Below are 22,115 nucleotides of genomic sequence, written 5' to 3'. Positions count from 1 at the left end.
CCTTTTTAAATTTGCAATTAATAATTCAGATAGAGAGATCAGGGCATATCTATGGACTCAGAATGACCTACTAGTCTTTTTTGAGAATTTCACTGGAGCCTTAAAATGCTGCACCTGCTTTTGAATATGAAGTAACATAAAGGAAATTGAACTGAATTTCCAGGGTGATTTTTTGTGATTTAGTGGAAACTAAACAACTTTACCAGTCTCATAAGGGCATGATATGGGTGTAAAATTCAGACAATTGGGGGTGTAATTTGTGAATATGTAAAAAGCCATCTGTGTCATCACTATTAAGTGCTATTTTGGAAATAATACATGGGCGGCACTATGGCTCCGCCTGGATCTTTGCTTAACTGGCACATCAGGTATTTTCAACATTAAAATATTCACATAAGTATGCAAATTTTTACCATTCTACACACACATTTGATCCTTTTGGACATATTCTATTGGAGTATATGTGCAACTTTTGCATTGCAGTTCCACAGGAGGGCCATCCAGTGAAAACCATGAGTTAGGTTTGTGTCATCATATGGGATGTTCCATAAGAGTTTAGTAAAGAATTAACAGTAAAAGTTTCATTTGGGACCTGCAATTAATTTCTTGAAAGTTGCATTGTGTAAAGTCTGTTTATAAATTATAATTTTAGTGACAGATGCAATGGTAGCTTCAAACAAAACAGTAGTATAAATACTGAACATTACAGTCATGCTTTTTATTTGTGATTATGTATATTCTGTCATGAACATGAATATTCATATAGATTATCTGGTATTGTCTTACAGAACATCCATCAGGTCCACTGTCATTCTATCACACCTCCTCTTCCCTTCATTTTGTTCTGCTTCTGCTATTGTGTTACTGCTATATTTTCCTGCTATTCTGTATTTCTTTTGGCACTGAATCTATCTCATCCCCCACTGGATAATCTCTTTCCAGACATCCCAGCATGCCCAGTACTTGTCATCCACCCAACACACACTACATATGGGCACACATGCACTCTTCTTCCTGCGGAAGGGCATGACGCCCTCCCCCGGCGTGGGACAGCTGCTGTACCAGCGTGTCCTCAGTGAAGAGGACTGGGTGGGACTCAGTTGCAGTGGACGCCTCCGTCTGGAGCCTCTTTGCTTGCTTTGTATCTTGCTTTTACCTTCACTGGTGCCCTGCAGGGTGCTGTCAGGAGAGGAGCTTACATGCACGATCCAGCTGTCCTATTTATTAAGGTGAAGCCTAATGGGAGGCTTCCTGCCTGGCATGTTTGCCCTGGCCTGGATCTTAGTGCACTCTTCTCTTAAGACTTTGATTACATTAATGCCCTTGTTGATTCGAGTGCAGCCTCATAGCACCCGCCGTCTTGGTCCCTGCAACCCTCTGATGTTGCTGGTCCTTCCTCAGGATGGTCATCCTGCTAGGCTCAGGGCTTTTGGTGGGTCCCACAGCACCCACTATTCCAGTGCAGTCCTTGGCAAGATCAAGATCAAGATAAACTTTATTGTCCCACCAAGTGGAAAATTTGTCTTGGGCTAACCACCCATGCTGCAGCCATTGAAGAAATAAATAAATAAACAAATAAATAAAAACAACCATGAAAAAAACATAAAACACATGGAGCAATTAAAAAGATACATAATAAATACAATGCAAAAGATATTAAAAACAGAATAAATACCTACCCAATACCAAATAACAGCTCTAAAAAATGAAAAATGCACATCCTATCATACCTGCAGTGCAAATATGGAGATTCACAGGAGCACCAGCTTTATCTGGTCTTTACTTGCTGCTATTTAAAAGCCTAATGGAAGAGGGGATAAATGAGTTTTGGAATTTGTGAAAGCCTCTCTGCTCAGCTGGGCACAGCTCTGTTCTCATTCTTGGTCTCAGTCTTGTCCATGTTCCCTTTTGCAGAGCGCTGCTTTAATTTACTCCTCTTCAAACTCCCAGACTCTTTCTACTCTTTAAGAGCAACCATCTCTATTGTCAACATTTCTCTCTGCTCAAGTTGCTTCACACCAGCCTTTCCTCTGACAGTCTATCTCAGTTTATCACTGAAAACAGCATAAATGTCACTCATTTACTTGTTCGGTTAAGTTAAATGATACAGTCAAAACTTCTTTGACACAGATGAATGGTGCTACGTGTGGACAACCAGACTTAGCATTATAAGCTCCATCACTCCATATTTTACTTTTAATCTGGTGTCTCAAACAAGCTACAGTTGCAAAAACAACTTCGCTCTCAATTAATAAATAATTAGAAAATGACCAAAACTATCATCTTAAAAGACTTTAAAATGTTTCAAGATATCCTCTGACATTTATTATTAGCAATCATCAACATGGATGACTGAATCATACCACCAAACCTAACGTTTGTTTTACAGATTCAAATCACCATCAAGAGGATGAAACATAGTTTTCCACAGTTGTCTCTAGTAATGCTTTGTTACCTTATGCAAATGATAATGATGACAATAAAATTATAGACAATATGATTTAACCTACCTATGCTTTCCCTGTAGCTGAAAATCAAGTTGTATATTATGGCATATTGTACATCTTGATTTGTACACCAATTTTCCATGGGTACAGCTTGTGTCAGTGTGAATGTCACATTAAAAATAAAACGGAAAATTTATTTCTATACCACCAAAATCACAGCACTGTCACGCAGCAGAATAGTCATGGAGATATGTCATGGATGCCTCTGTCTCTACTAATTAAAAGAAAGGGTGCGTCTAAACAGCAGTCAGCCTTGTGGAATGAACTTGTGGAATGTGCGGCCAAAGTGCTGCATTGAACCATACGATTCCCACAATGCTTAGAGAGAGGAGGAGGAGGAGGAGGGCTCATCCAAGGGGGCTGGGACTTTTCCTTTTTTCACCAACTCCATCCTTCTTTTTTTTCTAATGAGTGCACTTGTTCCTCCGGAGGTATCACCGCTTCGTTTTAGTGGGAGTTGTTGAAAGCTATAATTTCCCTGCCCTGCCTCGCCTGGAAATAAACAGAGAAACAAAGATTTGATTTAAACTTCCGCTGTGCGCCGTGCTGCTGCATTTCAACACCGGGTAAGAGTTAACAAATGCTAACTTTGTTGTTCGGGTTTTTTGTAAATTAAAGGTCAGAGGCGGCAGACATGTTGATAGACAGACACGTCTAATGTGATATCGAGTCAAAAACGCGTGAACACAATTTCCAAGAGGTGACGAATGTAGTTTTCAACTCGGCTAGAACTGGAAAATCTTGAATGTATCAGCCTTCTCACCTGACACAGTAATGCCTGTTATCACCAGTGTCATTTTAGCCTTATTTAACGTCGGCTACATCTATATTTGAGAGTGTGTTAGTAGTGCGAAAGGTAAACAGTCACCTGCCCACTCGCAGCCACTCCTAAAGCCACTTCCACCTGTCATTGGGTTTGCCTTGGAGGAGTCTGAGCCTGTTTTGTTGTTTTTTCCCCCCCACTGAAACTCTTCGCGTCTGTCTCTGCTGATAATGATTTCATCTGACACATGGGAAGCGCAGTAATGTATCCAGGTCAGTGCTCTCACCATGCACCTTGGCATTCCGCACATTCCCGCACCGCGGCACACATGTACACTTAACTTATACACGTTTATATAAATTTAGTTTGAATCTCGCTTGAAATTAACGTGTACCTCTGCTAACACAGCCACCCCACTCACGAAGACATAAATGTGACAATAAAATGCGAGATGCGACTTGCTTTTGAGGGATTATTTCCTGGCGTAGACTGTAGGTGTGCGCGTATTGATATCAAAAAGGGACACTAAAGAAACTAAATTAACGTACCTGTTGTCTGTCACCTGTCAAATGCCAGAATAATGAGCTGGAGTGGCCGTGAGGCAAGGCTTTATTCACTGGGCACCGTGTTAATGATTGAAATGTAGGAATCTGGGCGCAGCTGAAAGTGAATATAAGTATCTCTAAAATGTAGCTAGGAGTGTGTGCACGTATGTTTTTGAGCTGCCAGGCAACTGGGTCCTCAGTTTGTGTCTTCACACCCAGCACTCACTGTGTGAGGGGGAACATCGTTTTAAATAAAGAGGAAGGGCCCTCAGGCTGGGCAGCCATTGAGGACTACAGTTTTCCACTGTGTCCCAGGTCCTATAGGTCTCATAGTCACATGCTTATAATTATATCTGCCAGTGGCAGCCCGGAGGAGATCATGTGTCTGGCCGTGTGTATCTGTCCTCTGCTAATCTTGGAAAACTGCTGGGCCTATCAGCCAAAAATGTTCAATGCATGATTAAGTCTGTATGATGAAAAACTTGCATACTTGTGGTGATTAAAAAAATCTTTGCAGAGTGCTTGTTCTTTGTACCTCTGTTCTTTCTTCGTTCACTGTCTAGCTGTGTTCACTGGTGCACTGTGTGTAATAAGGTCAAACACATACAGAGAGCAAAAGAAAAAGTGAAACCCAGAGAGGCTTTTGTAGTTTTATGGTTTATTTTCTGTATTGTTCTGTATTGTATTTGAATCATGCATTAATTTCATATGTAAACTGAAAAGCGTTTGGCAATACAATTGGCTCCTGAGTCTCTCCCAAGTTTTGCTCAGCACATAAGGTAGCTTATAGTCTGGAAAAAGCAAATATGCCCGGGGGAGATCTGCAGTCTACTGAATGCACTGTTCGAGTTAGCTGAGACTGAACTCTACATCACAATCACACAGTTCACATCTCTCACCTGTTAGGTTTAGGGCTTATTATAAAGCTTAAGGATTCACCAGCTCACACTTTATGATACACTTGGCTATCTGTGTACACACACACTCACTCAACAACTGGGGAATGTAATATGTTGCAGTTAATTAGTAAACTGTCAAGGCTGGTGAATGTGAAAGCAGCATGGAAAATGCTGGTGGTCCTTTTAGTGTTGGAACGAGGAAGCATGAGCAAATGTTTTCTGTTGACAAATGCAAAACCACTGTAATGATATTTTGCAGATACATTATACATGTTATTAGGACAGGAATAGGAGCAGCATGGATCACTGCTCAGCTTTTATGGCCTCATGAGCTAATGGTTAGTTTCATGCTTGTTAACTTTTGATGGCCTGGTTTGGCGGCGGGGTGGGACCACCAGTGGTACTTTTCAACGAGGCCTTTTGCTTTGTCCTTGCCCACAACACGACCAGACCATCAGCAGCGCTCTGTACGTTTTCACTTGTTTGAACAGTCCTATTCCCGCAGCGATTACACCTCACTCTGCCTCAGTGAAACTGTTTTTCACAAACACAGCATTTAGTGTTTTTCTTTTTTTTTCCCCTCTGTCTTTCCGTCCTCAGCAGGATACTTGACCGACTTGCTGGTCTTGTTTTGTCTCTTACAGGGAATGACCTGTATTTCATGCTGCTTTCTCTCTCACCCCTCCAGCCCCATGTGGGTGAATCATATGAGGTGTGGCTGTCACTCAAGACGAGGGGCTGAACCACACACACACACACACACACACACACACACACACACACACACACACACACACACACACACACACACAATATGGCTAATAACATAGCATGAGGCTTACAGACAAGTGCTTAAAGACTGTAATGTGACACCTGGCCCTAAGAAATGTGTTTTATGAAAATAGTGCTTCAAAGGTTATTTTGTTGGTTGGTATTTAGCAGTGATGTTGTAAAGCACATTGATATTGTTTGTGTCCCAGACAAAGGAGAAGAATTAGAGGTCTAAGCTTTTAATGGTGGAACAAAAGTATTTTTTCCTCATTTAGCTTTTTTTTATGTGTTCATTTTTTTGATTAACCTTTATTTAATCAGGATAAATCCATGTTGAGATCCACATCTCTCCTGCAAACTTGACCCTGACCAAGAAAGGTGGCATGCATGCTTTAAAAACCACAAACATTGAAAACACCCAGAAAACATTAGGCTACAACAACATGTGCATCAAATAATTAATGCTGTGATCCAAATCCAAAATTAAGAAATGATAAAGTCTTGAATATTTCTGTAGCTCATTCCAGAAATGTGGAGCACTGAAACCAAACGTGGCCTTTAAAAACTCAGACCTTACAGGAGGAGTTTGAAAATGGATGGAAGCAGAAGTCACCGGAATGCAAACTGTGTTTCAAGTTCATGTTGTTTTTGAACTGAGGCAAAAAGCATTTGATTAAAATTTTCAGTACCCCTCAAAAAAAGCAGCAAGGTGATGTAGGACTGTTGTTCCAGCTCTGACAGCCTGGGTTCGAGCCTTTATAACACCAAGCATCTGGCCTGCTGAAGTGTACAAGTGAATGGATGTGTTGCTGGCTTTTGCGTGTCAATTTCTCTCTGTAGCTCAAGAATTATGCAGAGTGTGAGAAAACATTGTTTAGGGAGTCATATGAAATACATTTTCCTCTGAGGAAAAACTCACTGCAGCACTGTCTTTCACAGACCAACTTAAAGACGTTTTCAGGACAGAAGACATTATTTTAGCCCGCCTATGTCGTGCACTGCAGCAGGGCTGAACAATTTGACCAAAAAAAGTATGATTAATTTTACAGATATTGCAATTGTGATATATCATAATTATAATTTTCTCAGAAAAAAAGATTAAAATGATGATAATGTGATTTTTACTGGGGTGTGTACCAAACAAACATGCCTTCTTACCACTGGACAATACGATTTGTAAGCCAGGGTGTCTCTGTAGCACCATAACACTTTACTTACAACAATGTTTTGTCACACATTTTAACTCCTCGATTTGGATATTGCACCTTGCCATATTGCGATTTCAATAATGTGTTTATTAATTGTTCAGCCCTGCACTGCAGATAGTGACATTTCTACTCCTGATCTGCAAGATGGGCTGGAGTGTATCTCATATGTGAGCCAGAGGTGAGCGTGTGAGCTGCATGTGTGCACCACGGTTCCTCCAGTCAAATGGTAGCCTAATGTGTAAGTTTTAGGTGTGTCTGTCATTTGACAAGTTCTTTTTGTTCCTTTTAAAAATGATCTCATGTTACACAAGTCCAAACCTCACTGGCCTCTTTTTTGGCATGTGAAACCGATTTGAAACTAACACCTTAAGAGCAATACAACACAATTTGTCAAAGCTCTCACGTGCATTGAAGACTTTTTAGGTGCATGACCATTTGCAATGTTGTTGTCTCTCCGCTGCATTTTATATATTGTTCAGGTTTATTTGTCGAGTATCACCCGCATTTCCAACCACAATAGAAAGTTGTTTGCCCTCCTTTAGTTTTATTTCCAACACGCTTTGATTGTAAATGTTGAGTGAGTTAAAACTAAATGGACAGTGTCTATTAAAAACAACTGGTGCTGTATCAGGTGGAGGGTGTGTGTACACAACAGTGGATCAGTCTCTTTGACCCTTAAGGGCTTGTTAAACACACACACACACACACACACACACACAGCCAGGAGGGTTACTAGGGGCCACTGTTTGTAATATGGGACACACTCATTACACTGATGCTGATTTTGGTTAGTTACTGGCACCAAAACCTTTTAAGGCTGTGAGCCAAGAGCATTTCCAGTAGTTGCAGCATATTTTCCTCTTCCGTTTTTGTCCACTGCTTTAGCAAGCTTTTTGTCTTTGTGTTTTCTTAGAGCCATGAGGAAGCTCTGGAATAAATAACGCTGGGGGAAAAACAGAGCTGAACTCTAGCCTATAAGGTGAGTCACAGTCATTTGAAGCAGCTCTATAGTTCGCTTGGTGGCTTGGGTTGGGTCGGTTGGTCGGTTGATTCTCACACAAGGAGGCTGAAATCTGCCATGGTCGCAGCTGTTGCAACTTCATGCGTGTTTAAAGGTTATTGTCTTTTGACTCCATTTAAGAGCAGTAATGAGGTATAATCCTCAAAGCTGGTTTTCTCAGGAGATGTTAGTCATGAGATTAAAGAGTCCATCAGCATTATAACACCCTGCCCAGTTGAGATGTGTATCACCCTAAAGAGGAAAATGCTGAGTAGATAAAAGCAGGGTGACAGGCAACTGAAGCATGCACTGCTTAGCTAACCAAGGAATAGCAGATCCAGTTATGTGCACACAATTTAAATGTTGTAACCTCACAGTAAATCAATGCAGTATTAATATTTCATCACATAATGCAGCACAGTTTTTGAATCGTTCTCTTCCTGTCTTGGACAGCGTCTCTGTCATTTGTCTTTGTTGGTTTGACTTGAGCTGTGCTGTTGCAGTCTGCCAAGTCCAGTTCCCTCTCCACAGGGCTAGATTAGTTTTGCAACAGCCTGTTGTTAAGATTCTGCACCATGAAATCCACTTTTGGTACTTATGCAGGTTTTTCTCTCTTCAGAGGGATTGTGAGTCCACATAGCAGAACATAGTGCACCCAGTAACACAATAAATAAAGGTACGTTTATTTACATTCTATGTCGACTAATAAACTTTCATCTTCACTACTTTCCCTGTAAGATGATCACAGACTGTTGTTTGTTCTAACTGGCAAAATACAGAAGATGAAGGAATGCAGTCTGAGTTCTCACTTGCAGCAGATCAACTAAAACTCATTCTTTCACACTTGTTCTCGCTCATTTTCTTTTTGGCTGCTTGTGCCAGTCTAACTCTCTCCCTCTCTCTCTCTGCCCCTCAGTTCAGGGGAGAGTGTTTCTCCCCCATCCTCCCATGGCGCCCCTGCCTGCTCCCTCACCCCAGGTATGACAATCACCCCCACAAATTACAGAGCCCAGCGTGCTACCTCCTCTGACAACGATAGCAGCCCCAGGTTGGTCACTACATTTTTAAAACCATTTATTAAAATAGATTCCTTGGAATAACTCATATTAATGTGTATAACTAAGATCAAGGAAAAAGAAAAGGATTTATTTATTTATTTATTTATTTATTTATTTCCTATACACGAAAAATTGTCAAGTTAGGTAGGTGAGGCTGAAGCTAGTCCATTGTGATCATATAGAGTATTTAATTTGTTCTTCCTTAACCCCTCTAACGGGTGCTGTGTGTTACCTAAATTACCTGAAATGGTACAAATGAATTGTTCAAGTCTCCTGTGTCGTCATACTGTATGTATGTTGATGGTTGCATGTGTGCATGTGTTTTTCAGTCTAGATTCACACTGCATCTGATAGTATATGTGATACAAAATGAGGTCTTGAAGCATGTGACCTACTTGCGACTTGTATTTGAATGCTCAAAGTAAAAAGTGTTTGCATTGCCCTGACAGTAATTAAATTGTACATTACTCACCGGAGACAGTTGTCAAGGGGTGGATAATGAGGCACAACAATGGAAACAAAGCAGAATAACCAACATGACTTGTTCTTGGGGTGACACGTCCACGCATTCAGAAGCTGGAAGGCATTTACTGTAATTTAAATGTTTGCAAAACAAGCCAGTGAAGCGGATGTGATGTCTTGTATTTTTACCCATATTTGTCGTTTTGATATCACATTTAATTCATATTGAACATCTTTAGATGATCCTGTCATCCAAAAAGAAAAAAAAAATCAGGCCTGTGCAGCAATCCAGAATTTAGCATGAAGGTCTGCTGTGTGAACGTAGCCTTGCAGTGTGTTTTTTGTGCACTGACATCACTTTTTAATTTTATTATCGACCCTTATCCCACCACATACCAACTAGATCCCGTCCAGCGCAGATGGATGAGCTTGATAGCCTACGAGGGAAACTCTTCACTGAGGACTCGGTTCTGGCTTCCTTTGTGACTGAGCCCATCAACCTAGAAGGTCAGTCAGTAACACCACGGGGGATGAGGACCTGTTGAAAGCTCACTGTACCTCTATCATAACAGCCCGTCATAATATAACTGTGGTCATGAGGGCATTTGTCAAAGTATTACCTTGAATCACTCTGTCCTCAATGTTTCACTGTTGAAGATGCACATTATGGTGCATGAAATGCTTTTTATTCAGTAGAGAAAAACTTTTCATATTTATTTTTCATCTGTCAGCAGTAATGCAAATTGTCAAGGGGCATTTTTGCCCTGTACATGGTATCACTCATATGACCATAAAGCACAAGCCAGCCACTGCTGAACAATAGGTTTTAGTGTGACTGTCTGTGTTTCCCCTAGATAACCACTATGCTCTGTTGCGAAGTGAGATGGAGTCTGACGCCCAGGACCTGGAGGCAGAGTCCTGGAGCTTGGCTGTGGACCAGAACTACCTCAAGAGCCTGAACAAAGAGGCTGTCAAAAGACAGGATGTCATCTATGGTAGGTACACAGCTATATCCAAATCTAGCATAGGATGGGATATGGCCTTTTGCAGACTAACTAAAGAGTTTCAGTTTTCTGCAAGCAACTTTGTACTTTTTTCCTAAGTGGAGAATGTCAGTTATCTCTTTAATTACACTTCACTCATGTTATGTACTGATTATAAACAGAGGATCTACTTGACTTTTGTTAAAGCAATTGATTCAGTATTTTGTTTATATATGTGCAATTTTCTGAGTCTATTAGGAAATTTATTAATAGCATATCCAAAGTGCATTGTGTGTACATGTTCTTTTTTTTTCAAATATACTGTGGCAGATGTTCCTCATGGTGTTTTGTAAATAGTAGTTTAGTTAAAAGGGTATTTACTGATTGAATTTGAAGATTAGGCCATTTCCTCACAGTGCTGGACTGAGAAAAGAATGGACTTTTGTAAATGCAGTAGCTCTAAATTTAACCACTCTAATGTAATCAGTGTCTTAAAATAGAGAGAGAGAGACAGAGACTGTGGTCATGCCAAACAATCTTCCTTTGAAAAAAAATTCTTAGTTTAGCATTGTTGGCAAAGTACGTAATTATATTGCTGAAGCAGAGATAACAATGCCTGTAATTATGATGATAATAGACGCTCTCTTGAATACATTCTCATTCACCGCAGTGGCCTGGCATTGTGCAGCAGCTCTATTGTGTTCACATACACGTCTTGTTTAGTGTCAGTGGTGATGCTGAGATGTGTGGGGTTAAATACCTTGGTTTGTGAATGTATAATATTAAAAACCCCTTTTTGTAGATAGTTCAGAGTCCAATTCAAACTGGATTACAAACTCACACCTGTCACTATTAGACCACCAACCCCTAATTTTATTATGATAATCATCAAGACATTCCCCTTTTTCCATTTCCCAGAGTTGATCCAGACAGAGATGCACCATGTGCGTACCATAAAAATCCTTCTCTATGTCTACATGCACGAGCTAAGAGAGTCTCTGCAGATGGAGGACGCCAAGCTGGAACGTCTTTTCCCAGGACTGGACGTCCTGCTCCACCTCCACCAGCACTTCCTCATCTGCCTCAAAGTGCGGCGCACGCAAAGCCTGGAGGCAGGCTGTCCAAATAACTACCAGATCACACAGCTCGGGGATATACTCATTTCTCAGGTAGACTAGAACAATATGTCAAGCTGCAGTAAGAAAGCTTTTTTGTGTAAAAATACATAAAAATGTAAGAGTTGTATTTGTTTCATTCACCAGTGAGCTCCCAATACTCGGTTTTCAAGGGACTTTACAAGAAGGAAATGCACATGTGCACTCCTGTTTTTCCACTTTGCCCCACCTCCCTTTTCTTATCTATTTCTCTCCCTCCTCATTCTTTCTGTCCACTAACCCTCGACCCTCTGCTGTTCATTCATCTCCACATCTTTTGTCCGTCTCTCTATCTGTCCCCTTTTCTCTGCCCTCCTCTCACTGTCTCACTCCATGAGATGAGTGAGTGTATAGGTGTCTTGGAGAATGATTGGTATATCTGAAATGCGGGATGACAGACGTGTGTGTCGGCTCTCACAGCTCAGGAATGATGCTGTGTCACTGGCATACCATTCTCAGGAAAGCACTTAGTAATGTCTCTCACTGAGGGCTCGGAATCAGCACAGACTTTGTTCTCTTCTTGACTTAACAGTCCTCTTGTTTTCATAGTTTTCAGGTGATCTTGGAGAAAAAATGAAGGAGTGCTATAGTGTTTTCTGCGGCCACCAAACTGACGCTGTTGGTTTCTACAAAGAGCAGCTACAGAACAGCAAGAAGCTGCAGGGCCACATGAGGGTAAGAGCTCCAGTCTATAACCACTGTGTTGGTTGGCCAAAACTGGATTCTTTCTACACACAGTGAGGCATGGCAGTGTTGTCTGTGCTAGGCACCAGCTGCCAGTATCTAAGAGACGGCCTTTTCACAAACACCAGTGTTGACGTTTTACAAAGCAATGTGAAACTAACACAAAAAAACGTACAGTTTGCTGCACCGAGGCTGAAAACAGCTTTTTGATGAGAGGAGCATGTCTAGACAACAGATGGTTTACAAGTGTTTAAATACCAGTGCAGTGCAACAACAGCACAGCATCACGGAGGTACACAACTTTGTCTGTCTTTGCCTTGCTTAAACTGGCAGTACCAACAGATGTTTTCCTGACTAGTACATGTCATGAGTGTACCTAACAAGCTGGCCACCAAATAATAATGTATCAGTGAGTGTTTAAAACGTACATAAAGCTCATGTGGAACGTGTTGTTTTTACAGAAAATTGGCCAGCTGCCCCTTGTGAGAAGGTTGGGCATCCCAGAGTGTTTTCTCTTAGTGACTCAACGAATCACAAAATACCCCGTCCTGGTAGAGCGAATCATACAGAACACTCAAGGTGAGCAAGCATGTAATGCACCACTTATCACATACTTGCATTTCCACAGGTTGCATTGATCTTCAGACTTCCCGTTTTGAAGTCATCACCGGCTGTTTTTATTGACTTGAAGTCATTATTGCAGTTGCCACAGTATTGGCTTATGCACAGAACTGATTTCATCCTGATGCTAGAGGTACACCGATGCTCTCTTGCAGTATGGAGACGTGAATTGTGACCTGACTGCATTTGCCAAAGACAGCCAGAACGTGACCATCTAACCGCTTGAATATAATGGGTTGAATTAGATGGATGCATGAAAAACCGGAGGGAGAAGTTGCAGTGATGCTCTGTGTTGGTCAAGTTCTTTCCTCACCACTTTCATTTAAATTCTTCAGCCCTCCTTGGATGGCTTAAGTATTTCATGAATGCCTGTATGGTGAAATGTTTGAGGACCCCAGGAAATTTATCCTTTCTGGAACGAACATCGCATACATTTTCTCTTGCTCTCTTGGTGAAAACTGTCTTTAAATTACTTTGAAGTCCTAGTGTAATTTTCACCCAATCTGTATCTCTCTGTTTCACACAATTGGCAACTTGGTATCTGTTTCACAAGGTTCATATAATTGAGGCAGGTCAGAACAGCAATACCCTTGACAAGGAATTGGAGCCACTTTTGCCTAATTTTTTGTATGGTGGATGACATATTTGCATGGGCCTGTCTCTGGATTATCATACTCTCTCGTTAAATGACTTCACTGTCTGGATGGCTGACTGAAATTACTGCAATTACCAACCTTTCCTGGTGATGCTAATACTCTCTGGAAAGGTATTTTATGTGATGTATTGCTATAAAATGAAGATTAGTTCCTTATTGTGTGTCTTTCTCCCTCCAGCTGACACAGAGGAGTATGATTCTCTGGTTGAGGCCTTAGCGCTCATCAGAAACACGATCTCCGAGGTCAACACCCAGGTCAGCGAATATGAGAAAGCTGCTCGTCTGAGGGAAATCTCCCAGCGTCTGGAGCCCAAGTCTCGGGGCCGACTGAAGGACGGCAGGGTCTTCCGCAGAGAGGATCTGATCCAAGGCACCAGGACACTGCTGCAGGAAGCCACCTTCGTCTGGAAGGCAGCCTCCGGTAGAAGCAAAGGTTGGCTTTAAGTTATGATTAATTAACTGACTTGAATTGATTATTTAAGGAAAAGCAATTATGTGGAATATTCACGCCAGCACTCAAGAGAATTCACATACATTATTATGTAAAAACTATCACAGTTATGAGTGCTAATCAACTTTTTGGGAAATTAGGGAGGATGATTAATGCATTCAGCTGCCTCCACCCATTTATTAAACATGAAATCTCACTCTGATTTTGATGAAACTTGTGGGCATAATGCATCTTCACACTGCTCTGGCAGCAAAAAATTACACTGATTGGCCTGATGGGAAGCTGTAATTAAATTCAAATTAAATGAGATAGTAGTGCAGCCCATATAAGATTAACTATGATAAATTGAATATGGACGTTATTTATTGGTGTGTTTGTATGGTTCTCATTTCAAAGCTCTGCCAGAGCAGCAAATTACACGAATAAAGTTTGAATTGTGCCATTACATTGTATTGACACAGAACTTCAAAAGCCCATCCAGCCAACCTTACAAAATACAGTGGAGCGGCTATAAGTACAGGTCAAAGTTTTATGGGGGGACTTGTTTCCTTTGTGTTCATCAGTGGGAGGTTCAAGGTTGTGGCAAAACTCCTGTGTTATTTTATCTGATTGCTTTATGCAGTCAGCATGTCACAATGCATAGTGTAATATCCACCAACACACCTAAACATTAGATCTGAATGTGTAGAAGTGTTTGATAAAAACACCTCAGCATTTTGTGTGGTTTTGATGTTGGTATGATGGTCATCTGTCTCTCCTGCAGACATCCATGCTGTACTGCTATCAGATGTGCTCCTCCTCTTACAGGAAAAAGATCAGAAACTGGTATTCGCTGCTGTGGTGAGTTTTCCTCAAACATGACCATTTCCATATCTCCTAGAGTAAACTTAGAGTGTTGAGATAATTATCTTCTTTATGTCGCTGAAATATCTTCTATAGATTTCTCCTCATCTGTCAGAGGGTTTCTTCAAAGGTTTTTTTTTTTCTTCAAAAAAAATGTCTTAACTTTAATGCTTTATGGACTCCATTATTATTAATCACTACCTATCTTTTACCTGGACAGAACAATATTAAGGACATGGACATTTTCCTTTAATTATTTTGATTACACTATGTTGAAGGTAATTCTGCATTATTGCATGTTATGGTTAGGATTAGGGTTGCCTTTATTTGCATGTCAGCCCATTGACCTGTATGGACTACAGTCTTGCATGTTAGACAGCAAACCTCAATGAACAAACAGATTTATAGATTGATAACAATGATTAGAATGCTCTCAGAGTACTGATCATCGCACAATTAGAATAGTAAAACCTGTTGTACTATGATGACTCATTTGTTTTCCCCTCTAAATGCAGGATAACAAGCCGCCGGTGATCTCCCTTCAGAAGCTGATTGTTAGAGAGGTGGCAAATGTAGACAAAGCCATGTTCCTTATCTGCGCCTCCTCCAGTATGCCAGAGATGTACGAGATCCACACCAGCTCCCGAGAGGAAAGGAATACCTGGATGGCCCTCATACGGGAAGCTGTGGAGACGTAAGCCCAGGGCTCTTAGGGGGAGGATGTTTTTTTTTTTTTTTTTTTTTTTTTTTTTTTTTTGTGCAACAAAACTCCTTTTTATTGTTACAACTCTGCATTATTTGATAGAGGAGGGGACACTACAGCAGCCGAAGAGTTAACACCGTTCTTTACAGGAAGGTAGAAAAACAACACCATTGTAATATATATTTTTAGAAAAAAATAGGAAGCACATTATAGAAGAAATAGGTTAATAAATAAGTCTAAATATACAGAAAAAGGAGATTATTAAAAGAAAATAAATAACAAAATAAAGATGGTTAAAATTAAAAACAAATATAATTTTGCTGTATAACAGCATGTTTTATAAAGTCAGTTTTAAGACGTGATTTTAAAAGATGAGTTTTGTCTGTGTGGTCCAGTTGTCCAAAGGGAGAGAAGGAGCTGTACAGCGAACAGGAGGCCAGCGCCAAACTGCAGGAATTCCAAGGTAAAACACACAGATTATCAGACACCTCTTAAACAGGGTGTACAGGTCATCATGTATGTGTGTCTTTATGTGAGCCCTGCACCTTGTTTAAGACAAATTTCTGTTATTGCTTGGATTAATGGACAAAAAATTTTGCAATCGTGAATATTGAAATATGGGCAGGGACAATAAAGAGACTAACACTCTTCTCTACCACAATAAATGCTGCTGAGATGTCTGCATATTTATTACTGTAAATCATGAGGATGTGTGTTTGTTTTATATTTGTGGGTTTGTGTGTGTTACTTCCTGCGCAGATGGTCTGAAGATGAAGGATGACCAGATAGTGCAAAGCCTGACAGACAAGCTGCAGATGTTTGCCGCCTTCTCTGAGACTGTGACGGGGAATGAAAGCCCACAAACCAGACTGCTGCTGCGCGGAGACGCCACCGACCTCCAGCAGGGGGAGACACTGCTCAAAGGAGCTATTTCTGAAGGTACAGCAGGAGCTGAGACAGTTGCTGTGTTTCATTAGTGGTTTAATTCGTCCTTGGGGGAATCCCCACCCCCATCATAAGTGTCGTTCCACTTGTCTGAAAAACTGAAATGAACTTGGTGAGATGGAGGAAGGCTGAGGGAGTAAGTCAACGGAGATGGCTCAGTACATGGGTCACTCTCCACTTCCTTCAGCAGATTTCAGTGATGTCTGTCAATCAGAGATCGGGGAATTCATCCAGTAATTGAGCATCAATCTTAATTAGGTCCATGTTCTTAATTCTGAGGAAAATTCACCTACGGAATTGGACAAACTAATAGATATTAAAATATTGTGGATAATTGTTGTTTAGTTTCAGACTGATGTGCTGTTTTATCATTTTTTCTACAGTGGAAAACCTGCAGAATATGCTGTTTTCTTGGATGAAGGCTGCAAACCTTCTTGTAGAGGAGAACCACGGGCAGGCGAGGCAGCTCAGGAGGGCTGAGACCTTCGGGGGGATCAGCAGTAACCCCGTTGCCAGCACCATGAAAAGTAAGCCTTGTTCTACTCTTTCATAACACATGCAAGTTCATGCAGTAGGTTAAATAGACATACAGACTATCGTTGTGGGATACAACAGATGTTAAGATTTGGAGATTTGGACAACTTTTTTTTTTTTGGTTGTTTTTTGGTTGTTTTTTCCCATTTTAGTGTGACTTACAGAGTCCCTGCTGGTCCCTGCTGGAGTATCATGAAATTTTGAGAGTATTCCACACAAGGAAAGTCGGGGAGTATTATGAATTGGAAGTCAGTCACTTTAGGAATATACCAGAATTGAGTTAGTTTAAAATTGATTCAAAATTTGTCCCTTATCTTCATTGTATTGAATGGTGTTTTTGTTAATGTCAAGGTCAACTTTTCTGAGCTTAAAAAAAAAAAATAGAAGTCATCCAAATTTACATCAGGGCCACTGTAGTAACCATGGATATCGCTCCATCTTGTTACATTTATCTGCACTACATACCAGTGATGAAGTTGGCACTGCACAATAAACAAAAATGAGAAAAACTACTCATATGTGAGGATGTTAAATGAGTTTTGGGTGGTGTACATAATTTGATTTCCGCAGATGGAGATACATCCGAGAGGCGAGGTAGCAGCGAGGGCCTTCTGATGGGCCACATTCATCAGGCCAGCAGTGACCCCCAGCTCCTGGAAATCGACCACTTTGAGAACCTGGAACAGTCTGTGAGTGAGGAAATGAGTCTGGGAAAAAAGTTTTGCATTTGCAGTGGCTGCTGAAGGACTTCTACCTGGTGATGAAATAAGAAATATTTACATTTCTCTTGTTATTTTGCCTCAAGGCTGATGATGAGACACAAGTGCCACATTGGAATTCAACCTCCAATTCTTTCCCTGTAGCAGAGGTAAGTCTTCTGAAACAGGTATTCATAATTTGTTTTTTAAATCTGTATTCATTTTTGCAGTAGCTGCCCCTGCAGTTCTTTTGATGTGTGTTAATCTCTTCCTCTCTTTAGGCTTATGACAGGGTGATATTGCTCTCACAGAGGCTATACAGCTTGCAGGTAAGAATGTGAAATTACTCTGAAATCTACATAGACTACCTATGATTGCACTTGTGAAGCCAAAGTTGTAATTTATGAAAAAAATACCTTGAAAATCAGGAAATCAAAATCAGTTATTTAGATTGATTCTCCCTCATTTTCTTATATATTGGAGAAAACATAACTTTGTTTTTATTGATTTTATTAATCAGGCACAAACTCACCCATCTCTCGGTTCTTGTTTTCTCAGGCCATCATCATCCAGCAGGACAGCCAGATCGAGTTGCAGCGGGCTTTGCTGTCGGATCAGGAGCGGCCCTCCCGCCATCGCAGCAACGTGCTGCTGGAGCAGGAGAAGCAGCGCAACTTTGAGAAACAGAAGGAGGAGCTGGCCAATTTCCATAAGTTGCAGGCGCAGCATCAGCTGGAGCAGCAGCGCTGGGAGAAGGAGAGGGAGCGCCAGAAGATCCAGGCTGAGACCTTGGAGGCCCAGCTCCTCCAGAGGGAGGAGGAGTGCCAGAAGCTGGAGCAGCGGCTGGAGGAGGAGAGGGAGGAGCTAGAAAAGCAAAGGCAGACATACCAGGAGGACCTGGAGAGGCTGAGGGATGCAATGAAAAAGGTAGAAAAGGAGAAGGAGCTTCTGGAGCAGCAGAACAATTTAAAGAGGCACAGGAGCATAGTACACCCAAGCCATGTGAACTATGATGATCCCACACAGGTGAGAAACAAGAAATACAGTCCAGTTAAAAATTTCTTGTTATTTTTGGTCCTGTGTTTTATTCTACTGCCTTAGTCTGTTGTGTTTATTCTCTCTCTGTATGTTAAATGGAACATAGACTGTGTAACCTAATTAGGGAAGGTCCTGTCAGCAAATACTTTGTGTAGCTCAGGACTGCCTGCAGCAGTTTTCAAATTGCTGTTTATTTGATTTTATTGTTTTCTGTTCAGTGTTATGCACCTTCAACTTTTCAAGATGAAGATGTATAACACTTAACCATTACCATTAACCTTATACAGTTGCTGTTTGTCCATAGTTCTTGCAGGTTTCTCACTCCCCGTCATTCAGAGGAGACAAAGGGAGCACAGGTGGGCTTCTGGCCTTAAGCCCCAAGTCACAAAATCGGGCCAACATCTCCAATGCTGACCCCAAAGAAGTGCCCCCCGTGGTGCCCCCGCGCAAGGAGAGCATCAGCCCCCAGCCCGCCAAGGCCGAGGTGCCCATCCACCTGATCAGCACCACTAATCAGGCCCACAAACAAGGGGCCGTGCAGCAGCAGATCCCCACCAAGCTGGCTGCCCTCAGCAAGGGCAAGGAGAAGAGTTTTAAAAGCAAGAGGTCCCACCAGAGAACACAGAGTGCAGGTCAGGATACAGGGTGCTGATGTAAACCTTATTTTGCTTTGGCTTGCCTCATTTCTAAATCATGTAACAGACAGTTCAGGTCTTTCCTCATCTATAAATTTAAATTCTAACCATGTATTCACAATGCCAGCAAAGTCAAAAAATGAATCACCAGAAGATTCTTCACCAGACGATCATTCATTTTCTATGACCAGAGAAACTGCAGCTCCCTCATGTCTTTGGTTGTTGGTGTGAGATATTTGGCTGCAGCTGCAGCCTTTGGGCAAAATTTGCCATCAGCAGTCAGTCATTACTGACGTTACTACAGGTCCTGCCGGGTGCTGTAGCACCACCAGCAATGCATCTGGCAGAAGGCTCAAATCAGTCATCAGACATTAATATTGCAGTCTGGTTTAAGCAATAAGCCATGTATCATGCTGACATAGTCATGGTCCTTAAATCACTGTGCAGCAAGCATCAAGTGGCTTGCTGCTTTGGAATGGCAGGAACATAATAATGTCATTAAAACATAATTAAGTCTTTGAATAATGACAAAAGGTAGTTTATTCAAGCAATATTGTGTAGTTTATTTAAGTAGTGGCTGAACAAAGCTCCTGCTCTCCCAAATGTGTTGAAATCTTCAAATTCATCCATTTCAAATGCCAGTAAGTGAGCGGTGATTACAGTTATTGCATTAGTGACATGGTCTTGTATATATTATACAAAGCTTCAAACATGACCATGTCGGTTTGAATTGATTATATAATAAGATATGAATCCTACCATTGACCCAGTGCTGTGTTTCCACATCCAGCCTCTATCGACATGAGCCAGGTGGTGCCTATCAGAGTGACTGGGAAAGAAGGAGGCAGTCTGAGAGCCAAAAGGACAGCGAGTCCTCAGAGGATCTACCAGTCAGGTACAGCGAGCAAAACACTATCAGCCTGTCAGACTCAATCCATTCACCCGATACAGCAAATGTAGAGGATTTCCTCTCGGTGAACTTGTGTAGCCTTGAACAACTTAGAGAGTTACAAACTACACTCTGATACAGTGCCTGGACAGTACGACCTCAAACAGTGTACACATATCACGCGACAGTTTCTTCTAAACTACATACTCCTCGTTAGCAGAAAAAAATGAAAACAAATCTTTGTACTTTTTAAAGCAAGGTAAGTTACAAGTCCTCTGCTGGCATAGTGATACTATTTGTTCATATTGTATCATTTAGCTTTGATGCTGTCTGATGACCAGTACTGGGGGCACAAAGTAATGTGTTAACAGTACTCAGAGTAGTTTTTGTGCAGCTAGTAAGTTAACATGCTAGTTTTTAAGTTCTTGTAATCCATTATTAGTTACTTTTTAAAATTAGAATCCTATGATTTTTCTTTTTCTTTAATTTTGCAGTAGATATGAAAAATGAACTCCTACACACTGCTTCTAGCAATAATCACCCTGTGTTTATTGTGATGCTTCAATCACACTGGATCTTTTTCAAATTGTTTCAAAAAGATCCAGTTCATTATTCATTTCTCATGAGTTTTATCTCCAGCACACCTGCACTGACCCTATTTGGATGTGCACTGTACACTGCAAATGTACATCCAGAATTTTTGCACTATTAACTATCAACAGAAAACTTGTGTTCCTCATCCCCCCCAGATCTTTTCAACCCACCTGCATCCGTCAAAACCTCTGAGTCTTTCAGCACACAAAAGAGGAGCAGCAGAGCTTCTCCACCTTTGCCACCTCCTTTTCCAAAAGATGTGGCCGAAACAAAGAAGGAGAAGGTAATATTCCTTTAAGCATGAACGACAGACCGCTGTTGGGAAGAGTCTCATCCTGCGTACAGGACAGCACATTTGGAACGTCTGACTACTCTGTTGAGACTGTGGAAGACTTCATGACGTCGACGTATGAGCAGTATGAGGCGGCCAGTCACTGATATGATATGGTTATCATTGAGCCAACTGTATAAGCTGGAGACTGAACTTGAAGAAAAATGAAAGAACTACTGATGGACACACTTTTGTGAAATCTGTATCTGTTTGGTGCACTAACAAGTTATTTAAAAAAAAATGCACAAAATGAGTCGCATTTGTGCCTGTTTGCACAGTGGGGAAAAATGTAATTTTATATTCACATGTTGCTAACACTTTTAAAGATTTTGCGCCTTTATTGCCAAAGACTTTTCTGAGAAGTCCTTTTTATGCCTTTTTTTTTTTTTAATGAAAATAGGTTGTGCCGGTAACCACTTAGCACTCAAGTCTTAACCTTTAATAGCTTTCTTTTGTATTTTATGAAGAATATATGGTGTTGTAAGGAAACTATATAAAGCTGCCATGTTTACATACATGTAGATCCAAAGTGCCAAGCCCATAATTGTATTTCAGGATGCAAAAGGCACTCTGTAAATCTATACTGTGGACCTGCTGCTCAGCATCTGTTATGTCTAAATACAAATGATATCTATGGAAGATCATGGATGTTAACTGTCAATTTAATATGTTTTGGGAAAGAGGTACTTTGTGAATACTTTCTACTGTGAAAGATGAGTAAAGGACCTGTGGTACTTTGTGCACTTCTTGATTGACTCAGTCCATAATACAAGCATCATTATCAGCAGAGTTTTAGTTAACCATAGACAATTACTTGCATGTAGAAGAATGCAACTGAATTGATCCTGAGTCACACGTTCACTGTTTTTGAATTAGCATGTTGTGAAATTAAGACTGTAAATTATTTCGAGAGTGAAGGCATTTGCTGTGGATGGAAGGCAATGGATGCTGTCAGCATTTTGAAATGTCCTGCTGAGTTTCCCAGCCCATATGGAATAAAAAGACGCTCAGTTTTCAGGTTTTGAATTGTTGTGTGATAAAATCAGGCTTCAGTTTTAACTAATGGAGGACGAATGTCTTAAAAAATGATGAAATAATGACTCCACTTTAGCTGAAAGAAAGGATGAAAGATCACTTTACAGAT

At 40.9% G+C, this 22,115-nt stretch overlaps 1 protein-coding gene across 2 annotated transcripts; it reads left to right on the top strand.

Moving 5' to 3' along the window:
• The first annotated feature begins 2,912 nt into the window (after window positions 1-2,912).
• arhgef18a (rho/rac guanine nucleotide exchange factor (GEF) 18a) lies at window positions 2,913-21,988 on the top strand. 2 transcript variants are annotated; one of them, XM_030075092.1, is made up of 22 exons: window positions 2,913-3,073; window positions 7,607-7,672; window positions 8,313-8,369; window positions 8,610-8,741; window positions 9,617-9,720; window positions 10,068-10,208; window positions 11,115-11,365; window positions 11,900-12,025; window positions 12,496-12,613; window positions 13,489-13,743; window positions 14,525-14,601; window positions 15,120-15,298; window positions 15,703-15,770; window positions 16,067-16,246; window positions 16,636-16,779; window positions 17,357-17,475; window positions 17,592-17,654; window positions 17,766-17,813; window positions 18,043-18,510; window positions 18,827-19,154; window positions 19,948-20,052; window positions 20,796-21,988. In XM_030075092.1, the coding sequence occupies exons 4-22, from the start codon at window positions 8,674-8,676 to the stop codon at window positions 20,936-20,938; spliced, it is 2,985 nt and encodes a 994-aa protein (XP_029930952.1). In that variant the 5' UTR covers window positions 2,913-3,073; window positions 7,607-7,672; window positions 8,313-8,369; window positions 8,610-8,673; the 3' UTR covers window positions 20,939-21,988. The 2 variants fall into 2 exon arrangements, with proteins under 2 accessions (XP_029930952.1, XP_029930953.1); XM_030075093.1 differs by lacking the exon at window positions 2,913-3,073 and adding an exon at window positions 6,823-6,931.
• The last annotated feature ends 127 nt before the right edge of the window (window positions 21,989-22,115 follow it).

This window comes from Myripristis murdjan, chromosome 17 (assembly GCF_902150065.1).
Source record: "Myripristis murdjan chromosome 17, fMyrMur1.1, whole genome shotgun sequence".
Taxonomy (NCBI): Eukaryota; Metazoa; Chordata; class Actinopteri; order Holocentriformes; family Holocentridae; genus Myripristis; species Myripristis murdjan.
The sequence above is the reverse complement of the archived record's forward strand: the minus strand, read 5'-3'. Positions and strand labels throughout refer to the sequence as shown.

Excerpts from the sequence above, each read along its gene's own strand:
- arhgef18a (XM_030075092.1), top strand. The coding sequence starts at position 8,674 with ATGACAATCACCCCCACAAATTACAGAGCCCAGCGTGCTACCTCCTCT. Across the intron at positions 9,721-10,067 it reads TGAGCCCATCAACCTAGAAG|ATAACCACTATGCTCTGTTG; the intron begins GTCAGTCAGTAA and ends TGTTTCCCCTAG. Across the intron at positions 20,053-20,795 it reads TCAGAGGATCTACCAGTCAG|ATCTTTTCAACCCACCTGCA; the intron begins GTACAGCGAGCA and ends CATCCCCCCCAG.